The 19,045-nt window shown below is 42.5% G+C and overlaps 3 protein-coding genes across 8 annotated transcripts; all 3 read right to left on the bottom strand.

The window, feature by feature from the left end:
* Positions 1–51: 51 nt before the first annotated feature.
* On the bottom strand, positions 52–17,725 carry Sik3 (Salt-inducible kinase 3). Of its 6 annotated transcripts, none has more exons than NM_001202040.1 (12): positions 17,307–17,725; positions 12,995–13,816; positions 6,217–6,552; positions 5,898–6,153; positions 5,246–5,838; positions 4,905–5,187; positions 4,596–4,839; positions 4,372–4,538; positions 3,670–3,936; positions 3,174–3,338; positions 1,978–3,080; positions 52–1,865 (listed from the first exon to the last, which is right to left on the bottom strand). In NM_001202040.1, the coding sequence occupies exons 2-12, from the start codon at positions 13,190–13,192 to the stop codon at positions 1,062–1,064; spliced, it is 4,416 nt and encodes a 1,471-aa protein (NP_001188969.1). In that variant the 5' UTR covers positions 13,193–13,816; positions 17,307–17,725; the 3' UTR covers positions 52–1,061. The 6 variants fall into 6 exon arrangements, with proteins under 6 accessions (NP_001188969.1, NP_001286587.1, NP_611361.4 ...); NM_001299658.1 differs by having other exon boundaries at positions 3,174–3,329; positions 17,489–17,725; NM_137517.5 differs by having other exon boundaries at positions 12,995–13,361; positions 17,290–17,331.
* On the bottom strand, positions 8,512–9,272 carry CG15071 (uncharacterized protein). The gene has a single exon (NM_137516.2). The coding sequence runs from the start codon at positions 9,221–9,223 to the stop codon at positions 8,603–8,605; it is 621 nt and encodes a 206-aa protein (NP_611360.1). The 5' UTR covers positions 9,224–9,272; the 3' UTR covers positions 8,512–8,602.
* CG42855 (uncharacterized protein) lies at positions 17,216–18,485 on the bottom strand. The gene is made up of 3 exons (NM_001202039.1): positions 18,145–18,485; positions 17,848–17,881; positions 17,216–17,785 (listed from the first exon to the last, which is right to left on the bottom strand). The coding sequence occupies exon 1, from the start codon at positions 18,406–18,408 to the stop codon at positions 18,178–18,180; it is 231 nt and encodes a 76-aa protein (NP_001188968.1). The 5' UTR covers positions 18,409–18,485; the 3' UTR covers positions 17,216–17,785; positions 17,848–17,881; positions 18,145–18,177.
* Positions 18,486–19,045: the final 560 nt, after the last annotated feature.

The following is a 19,045-nucleotide window of genomic DNA, read 5'->3' as shown; positions in this document are numbered from 1 at the left end:
AACCTTTTGCACTTTAAATGTAATAAATGAAAACCACATGGGACAATGTTTAGAGAATTGGTAATTTATTTAAGATAAAGTTCAATTGTTTATTTATATAATCATATAACTAATTGGTTTGAAATTTGTAGTTTTTGTTTGTATTTCTTTTTGTTGTTATTTACTCCTACCTTCTTTCGCTCTAAATTAATTACATGTAAAATCACAGCAGTCTTTCATTAAAAAATAGATTTATCAATGTTGTGTTTAATCCGTAGAATATAACTCTAAACATAGATCGTGTGTATAATAACAGAACAAACTTTCACACTACACTCATAAAAAATGTTTAAAATTTAACGGAATCAAGAGCTTACCACTAATCGGAGCTACTAATTGCCACTGCAAACTAACTACAGATTTAGTAATCACCTATATATATTAAAATTAAGTGTATCTATATCTCATACAGATATAGATGTACGTATAGTCATTGAACTGAGTTGACAAAATAAACATTTTTATCTCGTTTACGAATTGCACATAAGTCAAAATTATCATTAGTCGATATATTTATATATAGTATAGTTCTAAATATTGATAATCATTACGGCTAGAACGAACGTTGGTTTACTTTGTATGAAATTTCGGCTACTGGAATGTACTTTACTTGCTCCTGTTGCTGAAAAACCTTGCGCCACCAAATTTGTATTACAAATTCACTAAACTATCTTGGCATGTGCGTTATTCGTTAAAATATAATATAATATGTTAGCGAATATTTTAAATATTTCTACACGTATATACACGTTTCTTTTTGAATTGAACTACCTAAGAATCGGTGTGGCCTACGAAAAATTGAAAAATGTATTTATAATTGATATTCAAAATTTTGATTACGCTACTGAACATGAAAAACGGGAAAGGGATAAACTTTGTTATGAAATTGAAACATAACTCCTGTCCAATTGCTACTGGTTTAGGATGGCTATATCGTACATATCGACTTTAATCACAGCTACGCAGAGTTTAGGCAAGGCGAGTAGTCATTTTGGGTAGCTAGCAGGGCGGGATTCCATAATTTAGCCTGCCACCTGCTGCATGGTGATGGTGCTTATCAACTGCTGGCATATCTTTCCATACTCGAACTGGTCCCCGGAAATGCGACGCAGCTTGATGCCTTTGCCGGCGCCATGATGATCGCGGCTGCGTCCCTCGCACACTTGAAGCTCGATCTGCAGGCCGCCTGAGTACTCCAAACTGAGATTTGTGGTTGGCTCTCCATATCCAGAGTGTGAAGCGAGCAGAGAAGCCGCCTCGCAGGCCAGAGGATTCGAGGTGGATGCATTCGAGGCACTGCTATGCCGCGATTCCGCTCCACTGTCCTCCGAGCTAATGCTTCCCTTGTGCAGGACAAAGCCCTTCGGTGGCATTGTCGAGTCTATGGTCTGCTTAACCATCTCCAAGATGCGCGTGGAGTCCAGATTGGAGCACTCATGTGGCAGCGGCACTTCGTAACACATCTCATCCGACATGCGCCGCGAGTCGCACATGGAATCGGGCGTTAGATGACCACATTCCGTGTGATCGCCCATCTCCGAGTGGGAATCCGATTTAAAACCAGAGCTGGCGGATGGCTCCTGGCACGGCGACAGGTTATTCGAGTCATTGCTTAGTGAATCATCAGAGAAACCAAGCGATTTGTCACTGCCACGCCGGCATTGAGCTTCGGTTTGAGCTTGTGTTTGGGATTGGTTAGCGTGGGAGGAGCCACTGGCTACTGGACAATGACTTCCAGCGCCCGAATCGCAGTCTAGGCTGGCCTTACGTCCAATGCCCCTGGTGATTGAAGGCATATCGCTGCTGGGCTCCGTGATGATAAGCCCCTGTAAAGGTATTTTATTAAAAATGAATTCTCGTGATATTTATGAACAATATTAAGATTAATGATTATGCACAAGAAACAATCAATATATCTCTAATTCTTATTCCTCTCACCTGCAGTGACATTACTGGAGTGTGCTGCTCAAGGGAGTCCTCACTATCACGACTATTGTCCGAGGATAAAGCCACCAAAGTGATCTCACTGCCCTGGACATCGGTGAGGCATATCTGCGGCGTAATTCCTCCCGTACAACCGGCGTATGGAGTACCTGTGCTGATAGTATGACACATCTGTCCGTTTCCATTCTCCTCCTGGATGATGCACAAATTGGGTGAAGCTGGCGGCGTGGGCACGACCCTCACAGGTTGTGCGGGCGATAGGTTAAGGGGTTTCATGTCGTAGTACGAGGCCGTGGGCATAAACCAATTGGTTGCTGCATAGTCCGTGGGCTGCTGATCCATTACCCCGCCGCAAACATCCATGGACAGGTCTAGAGGTTGGTTAGCGGCAGCGGCCGCTGCTGCTCCTTCGCTGGCTGCTGAAGTGCCTCTGGTGATAGAACCACCAGCACATCCCGTACTTAAACCAGAGATGCCCTTAGTGATCTGATGCAGCGGCGAAGAGCCACCGGCGGCACCTGGCAGGTATGGATTGGGCGAGCAACTACCGCTGAAGCTGGTGCTGAAAACAGGCGACTGGCAGCCGCTGCTTGAATTCGAGTTGCTGGCTCCCAAATTAATGCTGCTAAACTGGCCAACCAGCTGCTGTTGATGCTGCGGCTGCAGGGCCAGGGTCATAGGTTGATATTGCGTATAGCCACAGATCGGTTGGCCAAACATCTGCTTGGCCGAGGTCAGCGAGGCATTCACAGCTCCGCCCTGCGGCATGCTGAGCGGCGATACACTGAAGCTGAGCATGTGCTGCTGTTGCTGTTGCTGCTGGAGATGCGTGAAGTGGCTCTGGTCGAGATGACCTCCACTAACCGCCGCCGCACTCGAAGCATGAGCTGCCAGTCCCAGGAGCGGAGCCAAGTCCATCGGCACCACATGCGTTGAGATTATTTTGTTGGCTATTTCGAAGCTAACACGCTGCTCCTTAACCAGTCGATCCAATGCGGGCATCAGATTCTTGATGGCTTCCGGAGGAACTTCGATGTCATGGCCGCGACGCAGAGCCAGCTGCAAACCCATGCCCGGTTTTCCATGTATGGGCGAACCTGTGAAAGCAATTTTCATATTATTTAAAAATCCATTTGAATAGTAAGCTTGTGTAGAAGCTTGTGGCGTTCGTTTTGGTCTTTTTATCTCACCTGGCAAACTGATCGAATTTTCTAAAAGCGGCGGACTGGGTGCAACCAAAAAGTTTCTCTGTGCAATACCTTTCTGCAGGGACTGGCATTCCTGCAGTGGTCCTTGGAACTGACTCTTCGATCCCTCCGATGCTCGACGCACTGGACTATAACGTCCTATTGTCGCTAAATGACAGGCAACAGGAAAAAAAGAAAGGAGAATCGAGAATGTGAACCTTTTTGTTGCAACCCCATAACTTATAAAATAGTTTTAACAAGGATTTTATTTATGGTTCACAAAGGTTATGTTTGGAAGCGAAAACATATATGTTATGATATGTTACACACGTAACATATCAACTAACAAAAAAAATTATGTTATGTATGTTAATTATTTAAAGGAAAATGAACACGAAATGTACCTAAAGTGAGTAGATGTATTGGTTATTGGTTATTTTATTGTTTGAACACTTTGCTTAACTCCAGGATGACCCAACAAAGAAAACTCAAGACTTACCACCCTCCTGGACGGTGGGCAACTTCGAGTGGACCACCCGATGGATTCGCCGATTATTGGGCGCCACCAGTGGCACAGAGCCACCGGCGGCCGCCACCAAGGGCAGCGAGTGCGGCGGCGATAGGCCCTTGGACATACCCATGGGCAGAGCCGCGCCCACCGGGTAGGTGCCATTGGGGGGCGATTGACTGAGAGATTTCAGGGTGGGAGGTAGATAGTCACGTTTCATGCGAGACTCAACCTCGCGAATTATCTCGGGTGGAATCACTATCGGTTGTGGTCGGATTAGGTAGTGGGGATTTTTAAGCAGCGAGATCGGGAGCGGTAGCGGTTGTAGTTGTTGTTGTTGTTGTTGTTGTGCAGTAGCGGGCAATGCAAAATTATCAATTGCAATAAACCAAAAATGTTTACATAAAAAGAAAGTTTAAAAAGGCAAACCATCAAATTAATACAGTAATCAAATTATAATTAAATACATGTGTACAAAATGAACATGTGAGCACATATCTTATATAAACACTTAATAATACACTATATCTCTGATTTAAGGCTATATATAGAGCAGCATGCAGTTTAAATTTTTAAGCCAAATTTAAATTATAATCTTAATTTTCCTATTAAAATGGCATCCTATATTCCACATATTCAGAATGATTCGATATTGCATATTTTATAATATTTTAGTTAGCCTCTCTAACGCACCTGGCGGTCTCTCGGTGACCGTGAGCAATCCTGTTCGCCGCTGCCGCATATTGGAGGAGGTAGTTGGCGCCTGGGACTGTGATCCTGCTCCTGATCCATGTGCTACGGATAGATCCTCCGTGCAGCCCACCGTATGGCGCTGGGTGCCTCCACGCTTTTGCATATAGCTACAAAGAATTGAATGTTATCATGTTCCTAAGAAGGAAATATAGATTCAAGTCAACCTTTGCAGCTCCTCGTTGCATTCGCCGGTGGCATTCTCCTGGCAGCATTGCATCTGCGCCACCGACTGTTCGTTGAGCGGCGACAGCTCCTGCACTGCCAAAGGATCTGTGCCGCAATTCGGATTGATATAGTACCCGGCCGTGTCCATTTGCTGACCCTGAGCTGGACCCACAACGGTGCCCGTGGCGGGATAGTAGATGTGAAGATTTGCCCCGCCGTCTGAGGCACGACGCCCAAATGAGCCTAGAAAAATAGATGCCACATTAATGTTGTAAATGAACACTTCTGTCATATTGGCAAATACTCACTGGCTCCCATAACAACGGGCGGCTTGAGCAAATGCTGATCCTTGATGGTGAGGTTGTGCAGGGGTTGGTTCTGCAGCATGGGCAGATTAACTGGATAGTAGGGAACTGGCTGAGTGGGATCGCTGCACTGCGGTGGACACTTGAAGTCGATGGGCGGCACATTGGGATTAGCCAGCGCCTGCTCGTGGGCCACATCGCCGGGTCCCACTGTATGGCGTCTGGTATTCGCACCATTGACACCTCCACCAGCGTGTGCACTCAAATGCTGCGCATTAACAGGGGGCTGAAAAAAATAATCCACGTTGTTATCGAAAGTTTCAAGAGAATCATTTAATGCTCACATCATTTGATCGCGCCAGGCATTCCAGCTCAAAATCACCATATTTCTCCAGATCCACGGCGACATCGGACCAGCCAAAGCCCAAAGCTGAGCTGGAGGCATTGGCATTGCTCAACGGACTGAGTCGGTCCAGAGATTCCTGCTTGACGGGCTCCGAGCGATCCACCACGCCCGTCGTGATGCTCGTCTTACGTGATCGGGAGTAGGCTAGGCTGGCGTGGTGCTGCAGTCTTTGGTTTTCGCGTCGCCTTTGCTGCAGCTTGTCATGCAGCAGGTTGTAAATGGCGTAGATGTTGTCGAATCTCTGCTCGTGCACCGACTGTGCTATCATGTCGGCGGTCAGTCCGGGCAATTGGAGCATATGCGTCATTACCACAGAGTCCAGTTGCGGCGGTGAATCCGACGCACTTCCCAGCGAGGATGTGGACGCCGATTTGGACACTGTTCCCGAGCCGGGGGACATGTCACCGAAACGTTCCTGCTCCTGCATCTCTGACTGCCACTCGCTGAGCCAGCGGTGCTTGATGATTTGTTTGATAGTGTATCGCCGATCAGGCTCCACCACCAGCATGTTCCGTATTAGCTGCTCGCATTCTGTGTAACATAAGTTTTGGTTTAAGATATGTTCTTTCATACTACCATTTAGAGCTCACCTTGCGACATAAAGAAGGGAATGCGAAATTTGCCCAACACCACGCGACTTTTCAGTTCCAGGATAGTCTTTCCATCGAAAGGTAATGCTCCACAAACCAAGGCGTACAGCACAACGCCCAAACTCCAGATATCCGACTTGGGTCCATCGTATTCCAAGCCTTGGAAAACCTCTGGAGCGGCATAGGGCGGTGATCCACACCAAGTTTTTAAGGTGGCACCCTCTTCATAGTGATTACTAAAGCCAAAGTCGGCAAGCTGAAAGGCAAAGAAAGAAACTCAATTCAAAATTCTACTAGAATGGTAATTATATTATCATACCTTGATGTTCATGTCCTTGTCGAGAAGGACATTCTCGGCCTTGAGATCGCGATGCACCACCCCGCGCCGGTGGCAGTAGTGAACGGCCGAGACGAGTTGGGTGAAGACACGTGCCGCCTCCGGCTCCTTCATCCTGCCATTGGCCACCAGATGGTCGAAGATCTCCCCGTTTGGCGCGTACTCGGTGACCAGATAGATCATCGACTGCGACTCCATCACCTCGTACAATCGCGTGATGTGTGGATGCCGCAGCGATTTAAGGATCGCTATCTCGCGGAACGTCTTGTTCAGGTACTCCTCGTTCAGACATGTTTTGTCTATGATCTTGATGGCCACCTGCAAAATATGTCGCGAGAAAACAGGAACAAGATTTTAGCCAAAAAATACATATCATTCTTCGACCGACTGTTTGTCGCCTTGCTGGTTTGTTTGGCCCAGGTGAACGAACGTTTGCGGTGGAGCAAGTAAATGGGGAGAAATGTGATTTCAAAAGCGTACGAGCATCAGAGAAAGAGACCCCAAAAATCAAGATGTGTGGGTTGCACACACAAAACCAACAAAAAAGTGTCTCGCATGGCTAACACAACAGTGGTAAGAGAAAAACTTTGTTACTATGGTATAAAAAAGCCAAAAGGAAGATGGTCTAAAATGAGGGGCAAGGTCAACCATCTTATGTCCCTTTTGATAAATACATAATTGCTATTTCGACAGATTATGGTTAATATTTTTGAGAAAAATGTATTAAATTTGTATTCTCACAACCAAAGTTGGGTACTTTTGCTATTATTTAACCCTTTTAAGTGGCTTTTTCTTATAGTGTCAGACCACTGTAGGTATTTCTGTTACCAGGCGTCTTTGTGGGTGGCTTGGTGGCGCACAGTCTGCAGTGTCAGCATAAACGGTGGCTACACACAATGACAGCGCCATACATGGTGCGCGTGTTCGGATCTCGGGATCTCTACGGATATGTGAGTATGAGATATGGATGGATGGATGGATGATGAGTGCGGAGCGGCGGCGATGGCGGCAGACAAGACAAAAACATTCTTTGCTCACGACTTTCTGTTCGCAGACGACGACGACGAAATTGCCGTTGCCGTGGCCGACTGTTTATTTGCTTTTGTGTATTCGCGAAACATTTTAAAAATTTATCACAATGTTAAATAATTAACAACACAAGTGAGCGCACACTCACTCAGTCGCGCCGTCTCTTTCTCCTCAGCTGTTGCTCTCTCGCTCGACGACAATGAGCTAAAGCATCATCATCGCCACCGGTTTCTTTAAACTTTTTTTTTTTTTGCTTTTTTGTTATTGTTTGCTCAACATTTAAGCGAATTCCTGCTGCTTCCTGAGTACTTATTTCTTTAATATATTCAGCATTTTATGAAAATTTGTCAAAATATAAAAAAAAAGAGAAGCAGGGAATCTTTTCAATCAATTCAAACACACTTTTGTGAAAATTCCACCGCGAGAGAGTAGAACTTGAACTTGAGACAATGCAATGCAATGCAAACTATTTGTTTATAATAAAGACAAAGAGCGCTCTCGCTGCCGGGCAATGCGGCGTATGCGTAATGTCTGTTGAGCGAATTAGACGATGGCCGGCGAAATCGAGATGAGTGTCATACTTTTACATAATTGCATGAAACAAATGCTGATTCTGCACTGATATTACGTCCTATAAATCGCCAATGCCACGTGAGCCGGTTTTGAACTTCAGCCAACAACGGGAAACAAGGAAAAACCAAAGGCTTGGGGGGGGGGGGGGTAGGGCTGAAAAAAAAGTATGGAAAAAACAGAAATGCCATTGCCACGTGCCGTTTGACCTTTCCCCATTGGTCGCCCGGCGAATGCGATGAACCTCAAGCTCGGCGCTCGCAAATGAGACATTTCAAAATAATCGCAACCAGAAATACACCAACAACAAGTATAGCAGTCGTGGCAGAAAATACCAGTGTCGCCTCCGTTTGGGAATCCTTCAGCCGAAGGCGAAAAAAGTCGCATCAAAAGGTCCTATTGATTTAAAAGGCAAGCAGCTCAAGGCAAGGTCTAAAATGTTGTTGATTACGAGTGTCGCCCATTAAATAAGGGCCCTGAAACAATGTCAAGAATTTCAGCAATATTTGTCTGCAAATCGCAATGCATGGCCATCGAGAAAAGCATTTGCTCCGTAATACTTTTTCAAAACTAATGGTATTTGCATTTAAATTGGATTGGATAATACTTTGTAGGTATATCTACTTTTGAAACTATTCCACTTGATTTAAAGATATTTCTTTATTGTTTTGCAAGCCTATTCAAGTTATAGAACAAATACAAATTTTTGGGATATTATCTATGTGAAAAAGTGAAAAAAAAACTAATCCAAAAGTTGCTGTATATTAATCTACATGCTACCTTTCCACAACAGCTTATTTTCAATTTCCATTTTAGCGTACTGCTCCCTCAGTTCTTCGAGTTCCTTTGAGTTCCTAGCAGCCAAGCGATACAATTGGGCATTTAGGCCAACGATTCTTTCCCTTAGAGCATTCACTGTATATTGGCTAAGACGTTCTGGCCGAAAGACATCCTCCTTAACGGTGGCCACAAAATGCCACATATCCTGAAGCTCTCCACGCTTTTCGCTGCTATATAGCTTAAGTTTTTCATGGAGCACAAGTTTCTCCTGTTCGATTTCGTTGATCAGACCTATTAGATCTGCCGTGGAGGAACTGTTGGGTCGTGGATTTCGACCAGTTTCCGGCTCTTGGCAAGACTCGGTCTTTGAATCTGTGCCCTCATCATCTTTGAGTATGAAATTATTGGGATTCAGCTTGACTTGATTGCATTCGAGATATTTTTGCTGCGCCTTCAGGCGCGTCAATTCACACAGAATGGCGGTAGGTGTTAGTTTTGCCGCCCTGATCTTGGGCGGAATTTTAACTTGATTCCGTTTACGAGCGGGTTTTTCCGGCGGTTGAGCCCTTGGAGCCGTTGGCTTTTGTTCATCGTCTTTTGGATTTTCCATTGGGGCTTCGGTAGCATGTGATTGTTGCACAACATCCAAGGAGAGAGTCGTTGCAACTTCTGCAGCGCTCGTTTGGTTGTTCTTATTTACACGCGGTAATCAAACGTGTTGCCAGCACACCCAACCACCCACCCACTCCTTCCACGTGTTTAATCGATATGCAACCTTTCCACCCCCCTCGATTTTTCCGGCTGCTGTGCCAACAATTCTATGCTTCTGCCGGGGGTCAGTAAACTTTATTTGGCTTGGCTGGATTTTACAATTTTCCAAACGGCAGCGGTAACTTTCAGTGGAAATGGAAAATCGATTAGTACAATTACTGTTTCCATGTCATGGCCTACTTAATTGCCCATGGAAATGGGACAAACGGGGTCGTGGCTTGAAGACCACTTTCGTGGCTAACTAATTTCTAATCAGTACTTGTGGGAGACCGGGAAAATCCACCTGCTAGCCAAAAACTCAAGTGACGATCAAATGTTTGGCGAGCTAATCAAGTTTCAATGGACTAACAAAAGTATAAAGTAAAAGTAGGAAATACAACAGTGAGCCTTGCTTTAGTGGAACTAATATATTAAATCACAATCTACAATCAATGAAATCAAAGCTAAGAAGGTTTATATATTATGCAAAAATGTTCGTTATATTTAAGATTCACTGTTAACTAACGAAATTCGTTTATATTTAAATTGCCTTTTTTTTTTATGTACGGCTAAAATTGCTGGAATTACAAAAGTGCTTGGTATGGAAGTTTGACTGTTTGTGCGGATGAAATGTTGATTTATTATTTGTTTTGCTATCGCCTGCAAAGTCAAATCGGGCAGCATTAACTTGGCGCGTGCTGTTTGTCTTCTGTCTCCCTCCCACCCACCAGCCACAACCCACTTGCGCCCACACCACCCACTCCGCTGTGCGACAGAGACAGAGAGCGAACGCACGTGACTGATTTGCGAATTTACTTTTCTTGCGATGACAAAACATCGTGGATGAAAAATCAGCAGAAGAAGCAACTCCACTGATAGCATTTGTGCTTATCATTGGAATGTATGTATGTATGCGTATTTTTTTTTTTTGCTGCAGATAGCATAGTTTTGTTAGTATCAAAAGCATACAAATATGAACGTGGAAATGCAAAGGAAAGGCAAAAGGTCGACCTTAGATTTAGTGCGCATAATTTTTTGGGTTTTGTAAACACACACACACACAGTAGAAATATGATAAAAACCGCAGACACACGAATGGTGAGCTGCAAAAAGCCGCGAAATTGTTAATAAAAAGGTAAATAAAAATTGTTAAACGATTTCAGCCACCCATCTCGCTCGCTCATCATCTCCGTCCCGCTTGCACTCGCTTCTTTTCGGTCTGACGCGTGTTAGATGTTCAAACATGTTTTCGGTCTGCTGGCCAAAAGGCAACGCTCAGACGGCAGCTTAAATATTTGCCCATAGCGAAAGATCAATCAACAAATGTGAGCGAGACGGTGTGAATTGACCAGAAAGAGACGGGTAGAGCATAGGGCTGCACAGAGAGAAATAATATCGACATATAAATAATGAAATGTATAGTAGCATACAGTTTAAACAGTTTAAAAACTCACATTTGCAATGCGGTTTTTCATCTTAACTTGGAATGAAATTTAAAAAATATTTTATTTAAGTTCCCCTGCTTTTCTCTATGTAAAAACAAACACGAGTGGTATATAGAGTGTCTACGCTGCATGGCTGGTGCTTAATTGCATCAATTGGAGCATTAAAACAGTTGCCAAGGCAACTACAGAAAAATTCAATTAAACTAAAACTTGCCAATTGAGTGCAAACACATTCCGCACACAAAGAAAGTAAACTGAAATTCAATTTGAAAAACGGCACATGAAAGCGATCAAGAGAGCGTAGAACTCTAAACAAAGAAAGAAATCAATTAATACTATTTATATTGGCTAAGAAATGATAAAACTGTTTATTTCAGAGTCATTTCCCCCGCAGATTTTCACTAGAGGAAATCATGTAAGCTAGGCTATGATTTGCTTTTACGATACGCTGATCAAAGTACGTATCGCACACTTTCTTATCGATGGGTTCTGCAGTTCCTTCGGTTTAAACAAATAATCATAATTCGAATGTGTGTGTGTGTACCCACAGTTGTGTGTACAAGTGAACTTTTGCCATTTTTCCATTGATAATAGTGAATTATTGGCAAAATGCGCTTAGGAGCGATAAGCCATGGGCTCTAAGGCCATACACCATACGTAAATAAATTCATTTGTATTCAGATCCTAACGTACTCATGTTTTACCAACGCACAGATATAGCTATACTATATAGAATGAGTACACATATTGAGTGGACATGGCAGAAATAAGATAAGTGGCCACCATTGGACCTTGAAGTTGTCGAACAGCTGTGCGCTCTTATCAGGGGTAACAAAATTTCGTTACAGTCAACAAACAATTCGCCAGATCGAGGGAAGCTGATTCGATTTGTTTATCTATCTGCTTTGATGTGCCACACTGACCGACTGTTTCGAGAAATATGGCATACTATAGTCGCACTGAGCGATAATTTGACATTCAAAGTTATATATACCATTAGTGAGTACCACAATTGTTAGTTTTGGCCCACTAAATGTCACAGCATTAATCATTCAATCAGACTATAACGATCGATTTCGCCAGAGGCACGTGCTCATCACAAATTCCTCAACGCTGTCAATTATGCAAAAATTGATTGTTTGCTCTATAAATTTGCATGCTCTTTTGTGTTCGCTTCTGTTTTCATTGCCTGTAGTAGGTACATTTCACTTGACAATCCCAATTAACAAGTGTCACAGCTGTTCCCGTTGTGTTAGCACTTCGTCGGATGATTCCACCCGCAATGGATGCTAAAGATTTAAAAAAAATATAAGATGCAGGTGAGTCAATCGCTTAGATGCGACAGGTAAGGAAAGACGCTTAATTGTTATTTAGCCGGCTCATCAACTTCGGTTGACTTTATATAGCAGGAAATTCTCGGTGGGAAAAGACGATAACAAATGCATGTATCATCGACAAAAAAAAAAACAAAAGAGACAAAATCAAATTACTTCCTCATAAGGAACTGCCACACTCACATGGCAGTAAGGTAATAAACAACACTCACACTTTTGAGACGCTTTACAAATGCGATTCAATTAGCATCTACCGATTTCCACCTCCGGATTCACATTCCCCCCCGCCACCCTTTTTTCAAGCCATTGTCAATTGAAGGCAAACAAAAAGCCAAGCAACCGAAACAGAATCAGTAAGACCGAGATGCCGAAAACGAAACGAAACTCCTGATTGTCAATAAGTTGTGTAAATAATTATTGTACACATATTTACGCGGCAATAAACAAAATCATCAAAGAGCAACAACAACTAAAATCAATTCGATCAGCTCAAATGCGCAAAAAGCGCGTATGAATATGCTCAGATTTAAAAAGGCATTCAATTTACATGTGCCATAGAAGCGTTAGATAGATACAAATACTAAGACTTATAATCAAAAATCTTTGTTAATTAATAAAATTATTGTGGAGCAGGAACCAGAAATAACAAGAATTTTACACAAATTGTTTCGACAATTCGGAGATTTTCCTAAAGTATCTAAACCCCAGCAATTTGTATCAGTACGTGTATCTATTGATTCGAAGTAGAACTTAAAGATCTTTCACCCATACAGATCATAACCAATCTTTAAGCCGATGTCAGTTGCCAAGATTAGTCAGTTAATCAGTTGAGGTATTTGCATGGAAACTCACCTTTGTCTTGGTCACAATGTTGGTAGCCAGCTTGACCACTGCAAAGTTGCCCTTGCCGATGGTCTTCTCCAGCTCATAGTAGCCGACCCGGAGGAGCTTGTCCACGGATATCTTGCTGGTCGATGGCACCTTGTAGTTCTGCGGCGTTGAGGACGTTGGAGGAGCTGCTGCTGGCCCAGCCGTTGGTGTGGTGGCCATCGTCGCAGCTGCGTCGGTGTATTCCCTTTTTCTCTTTTTGCCGTAGGAGGATGAGGATTCTTGCGGATGCGTAATTGGCTTTTCGCGCACAGGAAATTCACTTAATATGCATTTTCTTTTGTCGCGCAGTTCAAACGCGAACGCGAGAGTTCATTTGCTGGCGGCGAGACTAACAAACCGGAGAATGGTGAACCGGAGAATTGAGAATGGAGAACGGAGAATTGGGATGACGGGATGCGGGAAACTGGTTGGGGATCCGGGAGTTTGGAGACGGGGGAGCCGCCGCCAGCAACAGTGGATTGTGTGAGTTGTGTAGAGTTTGCGCGGACTCTAAAATATTCACTTAACTCGATTAAGAGGTCAATGGCAGCTTCTCGTTCGGACTTTCCAGCGGATTCTCGGCGGGCAGTGGGCCATGCCCACCAGGCAACTCCAATGCTCACTTTGTTCTTTAGTTTTTTTTTTTTTATTTATTGAAGCGACACTTCCTCGAACGTTTTATTTGTTCTCAATATATGTATATATATTTTTTTGGTTTACGACGCCTTCAAGTCTCGATTTAATGGCTCTTTGTTCGAACGCAAATTACTTTTCACATTTCGATTTTGCACTTTTTGTCACCGTCTTGAGGGAAGAGAGGGAAAATTATTAAATAAGTATTTCACTTTGTCTAGTTTTTGACCTTGGGGTTTTCATTTCTATTTTTCTTTATCGCGGGTGGGCGTGGCGCATGTGTGCGTGTGGTTTAATGAGCAAAACAAACACCAAAGATAGCAAAAAGAGAAAAAGAAATAAACTAATGAAAACAGAGAGCAGTAGTGTTATCTATTCGAGCAGAAATCTCAAAGAAAACAAAAGGCACATGAATATTTTTCCAGCCATAACCGCTTTTTGTACTTTGATTTCTAAGCGCTGGCAATGTTTTTATTTCATTTTATTTTATTATTTTAGCTTTCAAAAAAACTTGGTGATAACATTTTTGGTTCAGCGTATGTTCATAAAAAACGGAACTTTTGAAGTAAACTAGTTAAAAAATTTTGTTATGCTTAAAAAGTACATTATCTCAGAATTTTTTTTCAGAATACTTTCAAGATATTTTTCCAAATACGAAAAAGTAGATATTTTACTCAATGAACATATTTTTATTAGGCAGGAATAGTTTTAAGTTTTCAGTGTAACGTTAAGAAAATGAAGCGCGTTAAGACCACGATAAAAAAAGAAAACAGGGCCCATGTCTGTTTTTTTTTTTTTTGTAAGCTGATCGCGCGAAAGAGACAGCGAGTAATAGGGGCTCACAATGGGTTAATGTACAACATCAAGGTCGTATGAAAACCGGGCACTTGCACAGCCACATTCGCACATAATCGTGAAGCGAAAGGGACGGTGATAGCGGTGGGGAACAGAGAGGGGTAGTCGTCAAAAAGCTCATTGAAATCAATTTAGACCAGAGTGTGTGCGAAGAAGAGGAAGCAGGCGGCGACGACGACGATCAAACATTAACCCAACCAACACTCGCCACACACTCGCATAATCCAAACAAATTGTTTTCCCCCAAAACTTTCTCGTGATATTTCGCGGGTGTGAAAAGAGCCGCGGCAGCTGGACACCTCACCCTCTCGCTTCCTCTCACATCCACCGATTTTCTCACATTTCTGAAAGGTTTTCGCGTACGCTTTCCTATTGTTTATTTGCATTTATCAGTGGAAAGACACAAAACAGTTGTAGAATTTTTGTGGAATTAGCAAGCGAATGGCATACCGCAGACCGAACCACGCGAAGTACGAAGCGGACGGAGTCAAAAGTCAAAACTGAATGAACTTCCAACCTGGAAGATACTTCTCCGGCTAACTGAAGCCGGGGAGGCTGCGACCTCGCTTCCAGCCAGCCACACACACTTCCAGCGCAGAGCGAGAGGGAGCGACTGTAAGAGGGAAACAGAGCACGCAGCACTATGTGGTGGGGATGTAAAAGACGTCACCGGGTCAAAGGTGCTAAAAATCCACTATATATGTATCGCACGGTGTACTCAAAGAGGAGTTACTCTATTCATTATTTTTTTTAAACTATAAATAATTTAAATAATTTATTGAATCATTATTAAAGTCTAGCTTTAATTCGCTGAATGGAAGTTAAAAAGTATTGAATTATACAAAAGACTGATTTGAAGCAAAGTGTGATTTGAACCTATACATATGTAAATCTTTGAACTATCCGATTTTAAACTGCTACAGTAAATATATCCTTAAATAAACATAGAGAACCTTAACATTTAGTAGCATAAAAGTGCCTACTACTTGAAAAAAACGCTTTTAAAACTGCTTTTGAAGCAAGAGTTGGGTATTCAACGTATCTGGCCAATTTTGCTGATAACTAGCAGTTGTTTTGACTCTTTTTTACCAAATCGGAGAGACAAAAATGATTAAAAAAATAAAAACAACAGCAAGCGAAAGGCAAAAAAGAAACGACAAGTAAAATAAATGAGGCAACAAGCCGAAAGCAAAAGAGAGCCGAAAAACCAAAAGCAGCAGCAACAACAACTAGAGAACTTGGACTTACACAGCATCCAAAGCCAGACAGAAAAGCAGACGGAAAGAGAGGGGGCGAGTGGGAGTGGGGGTGGCGAACGGTGGGTAGTGGGCAGAGAAAAAGGGATAGGGCGACGGAGCAAAGCAAATATGCGAGAAGAGAGACAATCGTGGGTTCTCCATCGACTGACAAAGCTAAGAGGGAGAAGGCACTATCAGCAGGGCGCCCATTTGCATGTGTGCGTGAGCGGGGGCGCAGCAACAGCTTGTGTATGTGTTTGGGGGCTTGGGACTCCAAGGAGTCAAGGAATTTTACAGGAAAACTACCGCAACCCGTATGAAAATTACAATTACTGGGGCATACACAAAGAGAAAATGTGATCTGTGCTATGAATTTCAAAATAATTTTTGTAACTCCAAGAAATAGCCAACTAAACTGAAAGAAATACTATTGAACGTTATTTTTACAGATTTTTAAATATATTTTAAAACATTTATAAAAACATTTTTAAGGTTTCTTGGGTTAATTCGCAGTGACATATTTGCTTTAGAGATAAAAAAAATCTCAAAACTCATTTAAAATTCAAAACATAATGAGAACGTACTCTTTGCTTCTCAGTAGTAATTTTAAAAAAACAGTAAAGATTGAGCAAAACGAATTTGGGCTTTTCGCTTTTGCTCAATCCATACAAAAATAGCTATCAATTCATTTTAGGAATGTCCATTTCGACTTTCAGTGTTGTAGTTAATGAAACAAGATTTTATTCAAGATCACTACACTTCTTTTATTCCCGTGCAATTGCATATGTGTGACGACAAAAGAATGAAAAAGAACTTGTCGAGGTCGCACGCACTCACACACACCACACACTGTTTACAGGAGAAAGCACCTGCAATTGATAACGGGTCGCCAAATGGTAAATAGTACAAACAATGCATACGCAAGGTGTCCAATTAGACCACTCAACGGCAATTGGCTTTTCGCTGCCCCTTATTTGCGTTTTACCGGAGTTGCAATGACGTACGCACGCACACACACACATGCGTATAAAAGCGAACGAGTGAGAGAGACAGAGAGCCCCCACCGCAAACATACAACCACACACACACTCGTACACGCTCACACCGTTATGTATGGGAAAACGTCACGACTTCCAAAGTGGAAAATCGTACGCGCATTTTTTTTGTTTTCCTTTTTCCACGGCTCGGAATCGAAGGTAAAACTTGCCGCAGCGCACGTCACATAATTGCCATTCATGAATATGTTTTTAGCTTCCGCATCTCGGTGGCCATTCGAGATGGCCGCGTGGGTCACGAGCTCTTTTATTGCACTCTATGCTGTGAACTGGTGGAAGCGCATATCGTGTCACGCGCTCATCACTGGAAATAGTTGCTCACCACACACACACATGCAACAGCGCTGCTGCTGCTGTGTTGTTGTTATTCCGCTTTTCTTTCAGCCTCCGCAAAAACAACAATAACAACACTCACAAAAGCTGGTCAAATACAAAACACACTTGTAAATTTATTTAATCTTCGCTCCACCGTTTTTTTTTTTCGATTTTTTCATACGCTCTGGTCGCGCTTACACATTACGATTTCTATCTCTCCGCTCTTCTTCATTTTACTTGATTTCCATTTGTCGCTTCCTCCGCTTTTTTTTGTATTTCGCTGGCGAGATTTCTTTTCACGTTGAATTTATACTATATTGCATTTATATTATTGCGCTTATCACTGGCGCTTTGTTGCTGGCTTCTTGCCTTTCGCTTACATATTATATTCACTTGGTTGGTGTGTGTGTGTTTGCACTGAACAATCGGATGCGGATTCGAAATCGCGTGGGCGCAGCGTGCGACGCGTAATTTTGCATTTAACATTTAACATGAACACACATAAATAATCGCCCTCGGCTGTTCTATTGGAATTTTTTTCTGTTATTCGTGCCGTCTACGGCGATTCTGATTGGACAACACCACCTGCTCGCGAAGCAAAAACTCGGCACCGACTCAGTGTGGCCGTGTAGCGAAGCAGACAAAATGACGAAATCGATGACGACTGCGAGACAACTCTGTGGAAGAAAGCGGATATTAGCCAACACTAAATGCAGATTTAAATTCGTTACATATTTACCAATACAATGTACATTCGATTAAAACACTTAAATCTGTAAATGAAAATTATATGTGTGCTTTAGACTTGTTGAAAATATATAAACAATGTTTAGCCTGGAAGCAAACAAAGAAACAAAACATTAAATTTATAGTAATAAAATAAAAGTTAATAGCTTGTAAGATTTTGAAGTCCTCTCTGCATCAATTTACAAGGCTTAAAGTCTTAACAAAAGGTTGGATTTCTCTGCATACTTTCAGGCGTCCATCAAAGAGTATATGGTAAGAATCAGAGCAATTGCTTTAGTAAAATACTAACCAATGAGTCATTATTTCCCCAACTTTTTGGAGCTTAGAGATAAAGTTGGCGCTTTTGGCTGGAGGATTTTTTGGGCGGCTCCGCGGTTTGGGGTCTCTGGCGTATCACCCTGGTATTCTGGGGCACCTGTCGCACTTTCTGGATCAGGATGGTCTTCGGAATCTCACGAGCCTCGTACCATCCGGGATTTACGGCTTTGACCCACGAACTGGCACAGCACTCGAAGCTGCTCAATAGTTTTGCCACACCGCCAAAGGAGACCATTTTTCTTGAGAAATAAAACTTAAAAAATCTATGGAAAATATAGAACAATCTGAAAACTGGATTATGTTCACTTGAAACTTGTAAATGAAATGAGTTTATTTGATTGTCTGTTCATGAAAGTCCTTTTCGACGCTTGCTTTTGTAACGGAAATTTCTACTTCCTGCGCAGCTTGGAATACGCACGAAACCAAGTGGCATCTTGGAAGGACCCCGTCCATGAATGAATGCCTTCCAGCTGGCCGTTGATTCAACTTTCCACCAGCAGCCACCTGAATGAAAATGGAGCCGGGAATTTCACTACACCACTAAAACGGAAATTGCGTAGGTGGAGAGAGAGAGAGAGTAAGAATGAGCGAGAGGACCAAATGAGTTACGCACCAGGAGTCGCGTGACGTCATTTCAAAGTTTGTGCACCACTGCGAGAAACTAAGGAATATATATAAGACAGAATTTAAACGATTTAAATTAATTTGAAAACCATATTTTGAAAATACATTTAAGATTGAAAGTTTTATATTACTTGAATGGACAAATAAATTTTTTTTTTTTTTTTGATAAAAATATGTTGTTTATCACAAGAATGAACAAAATATTGCAGTTCTATAGCCTTATAAACAAACATTTCATAGCAGGCCGT

Source organism: Drosophila melanogaster, chromosome 2R, assembly GCF_000001215.4.
Source record: "Drosophila melanogaster chromosome 2R".
Taxonomy (NCBI): domain Eukaryota; kingdom Metazoa; phylum Arthropoda; class Insecta; order Diptera; family Drosophilidae; genus Drosophila; species Drosophila melanogaster.
The sequence above is the reverse complement of the archived record's forward strand: the minus strand, read 5'-3'. Positions and strand labels throughout refer to the sequence as shown.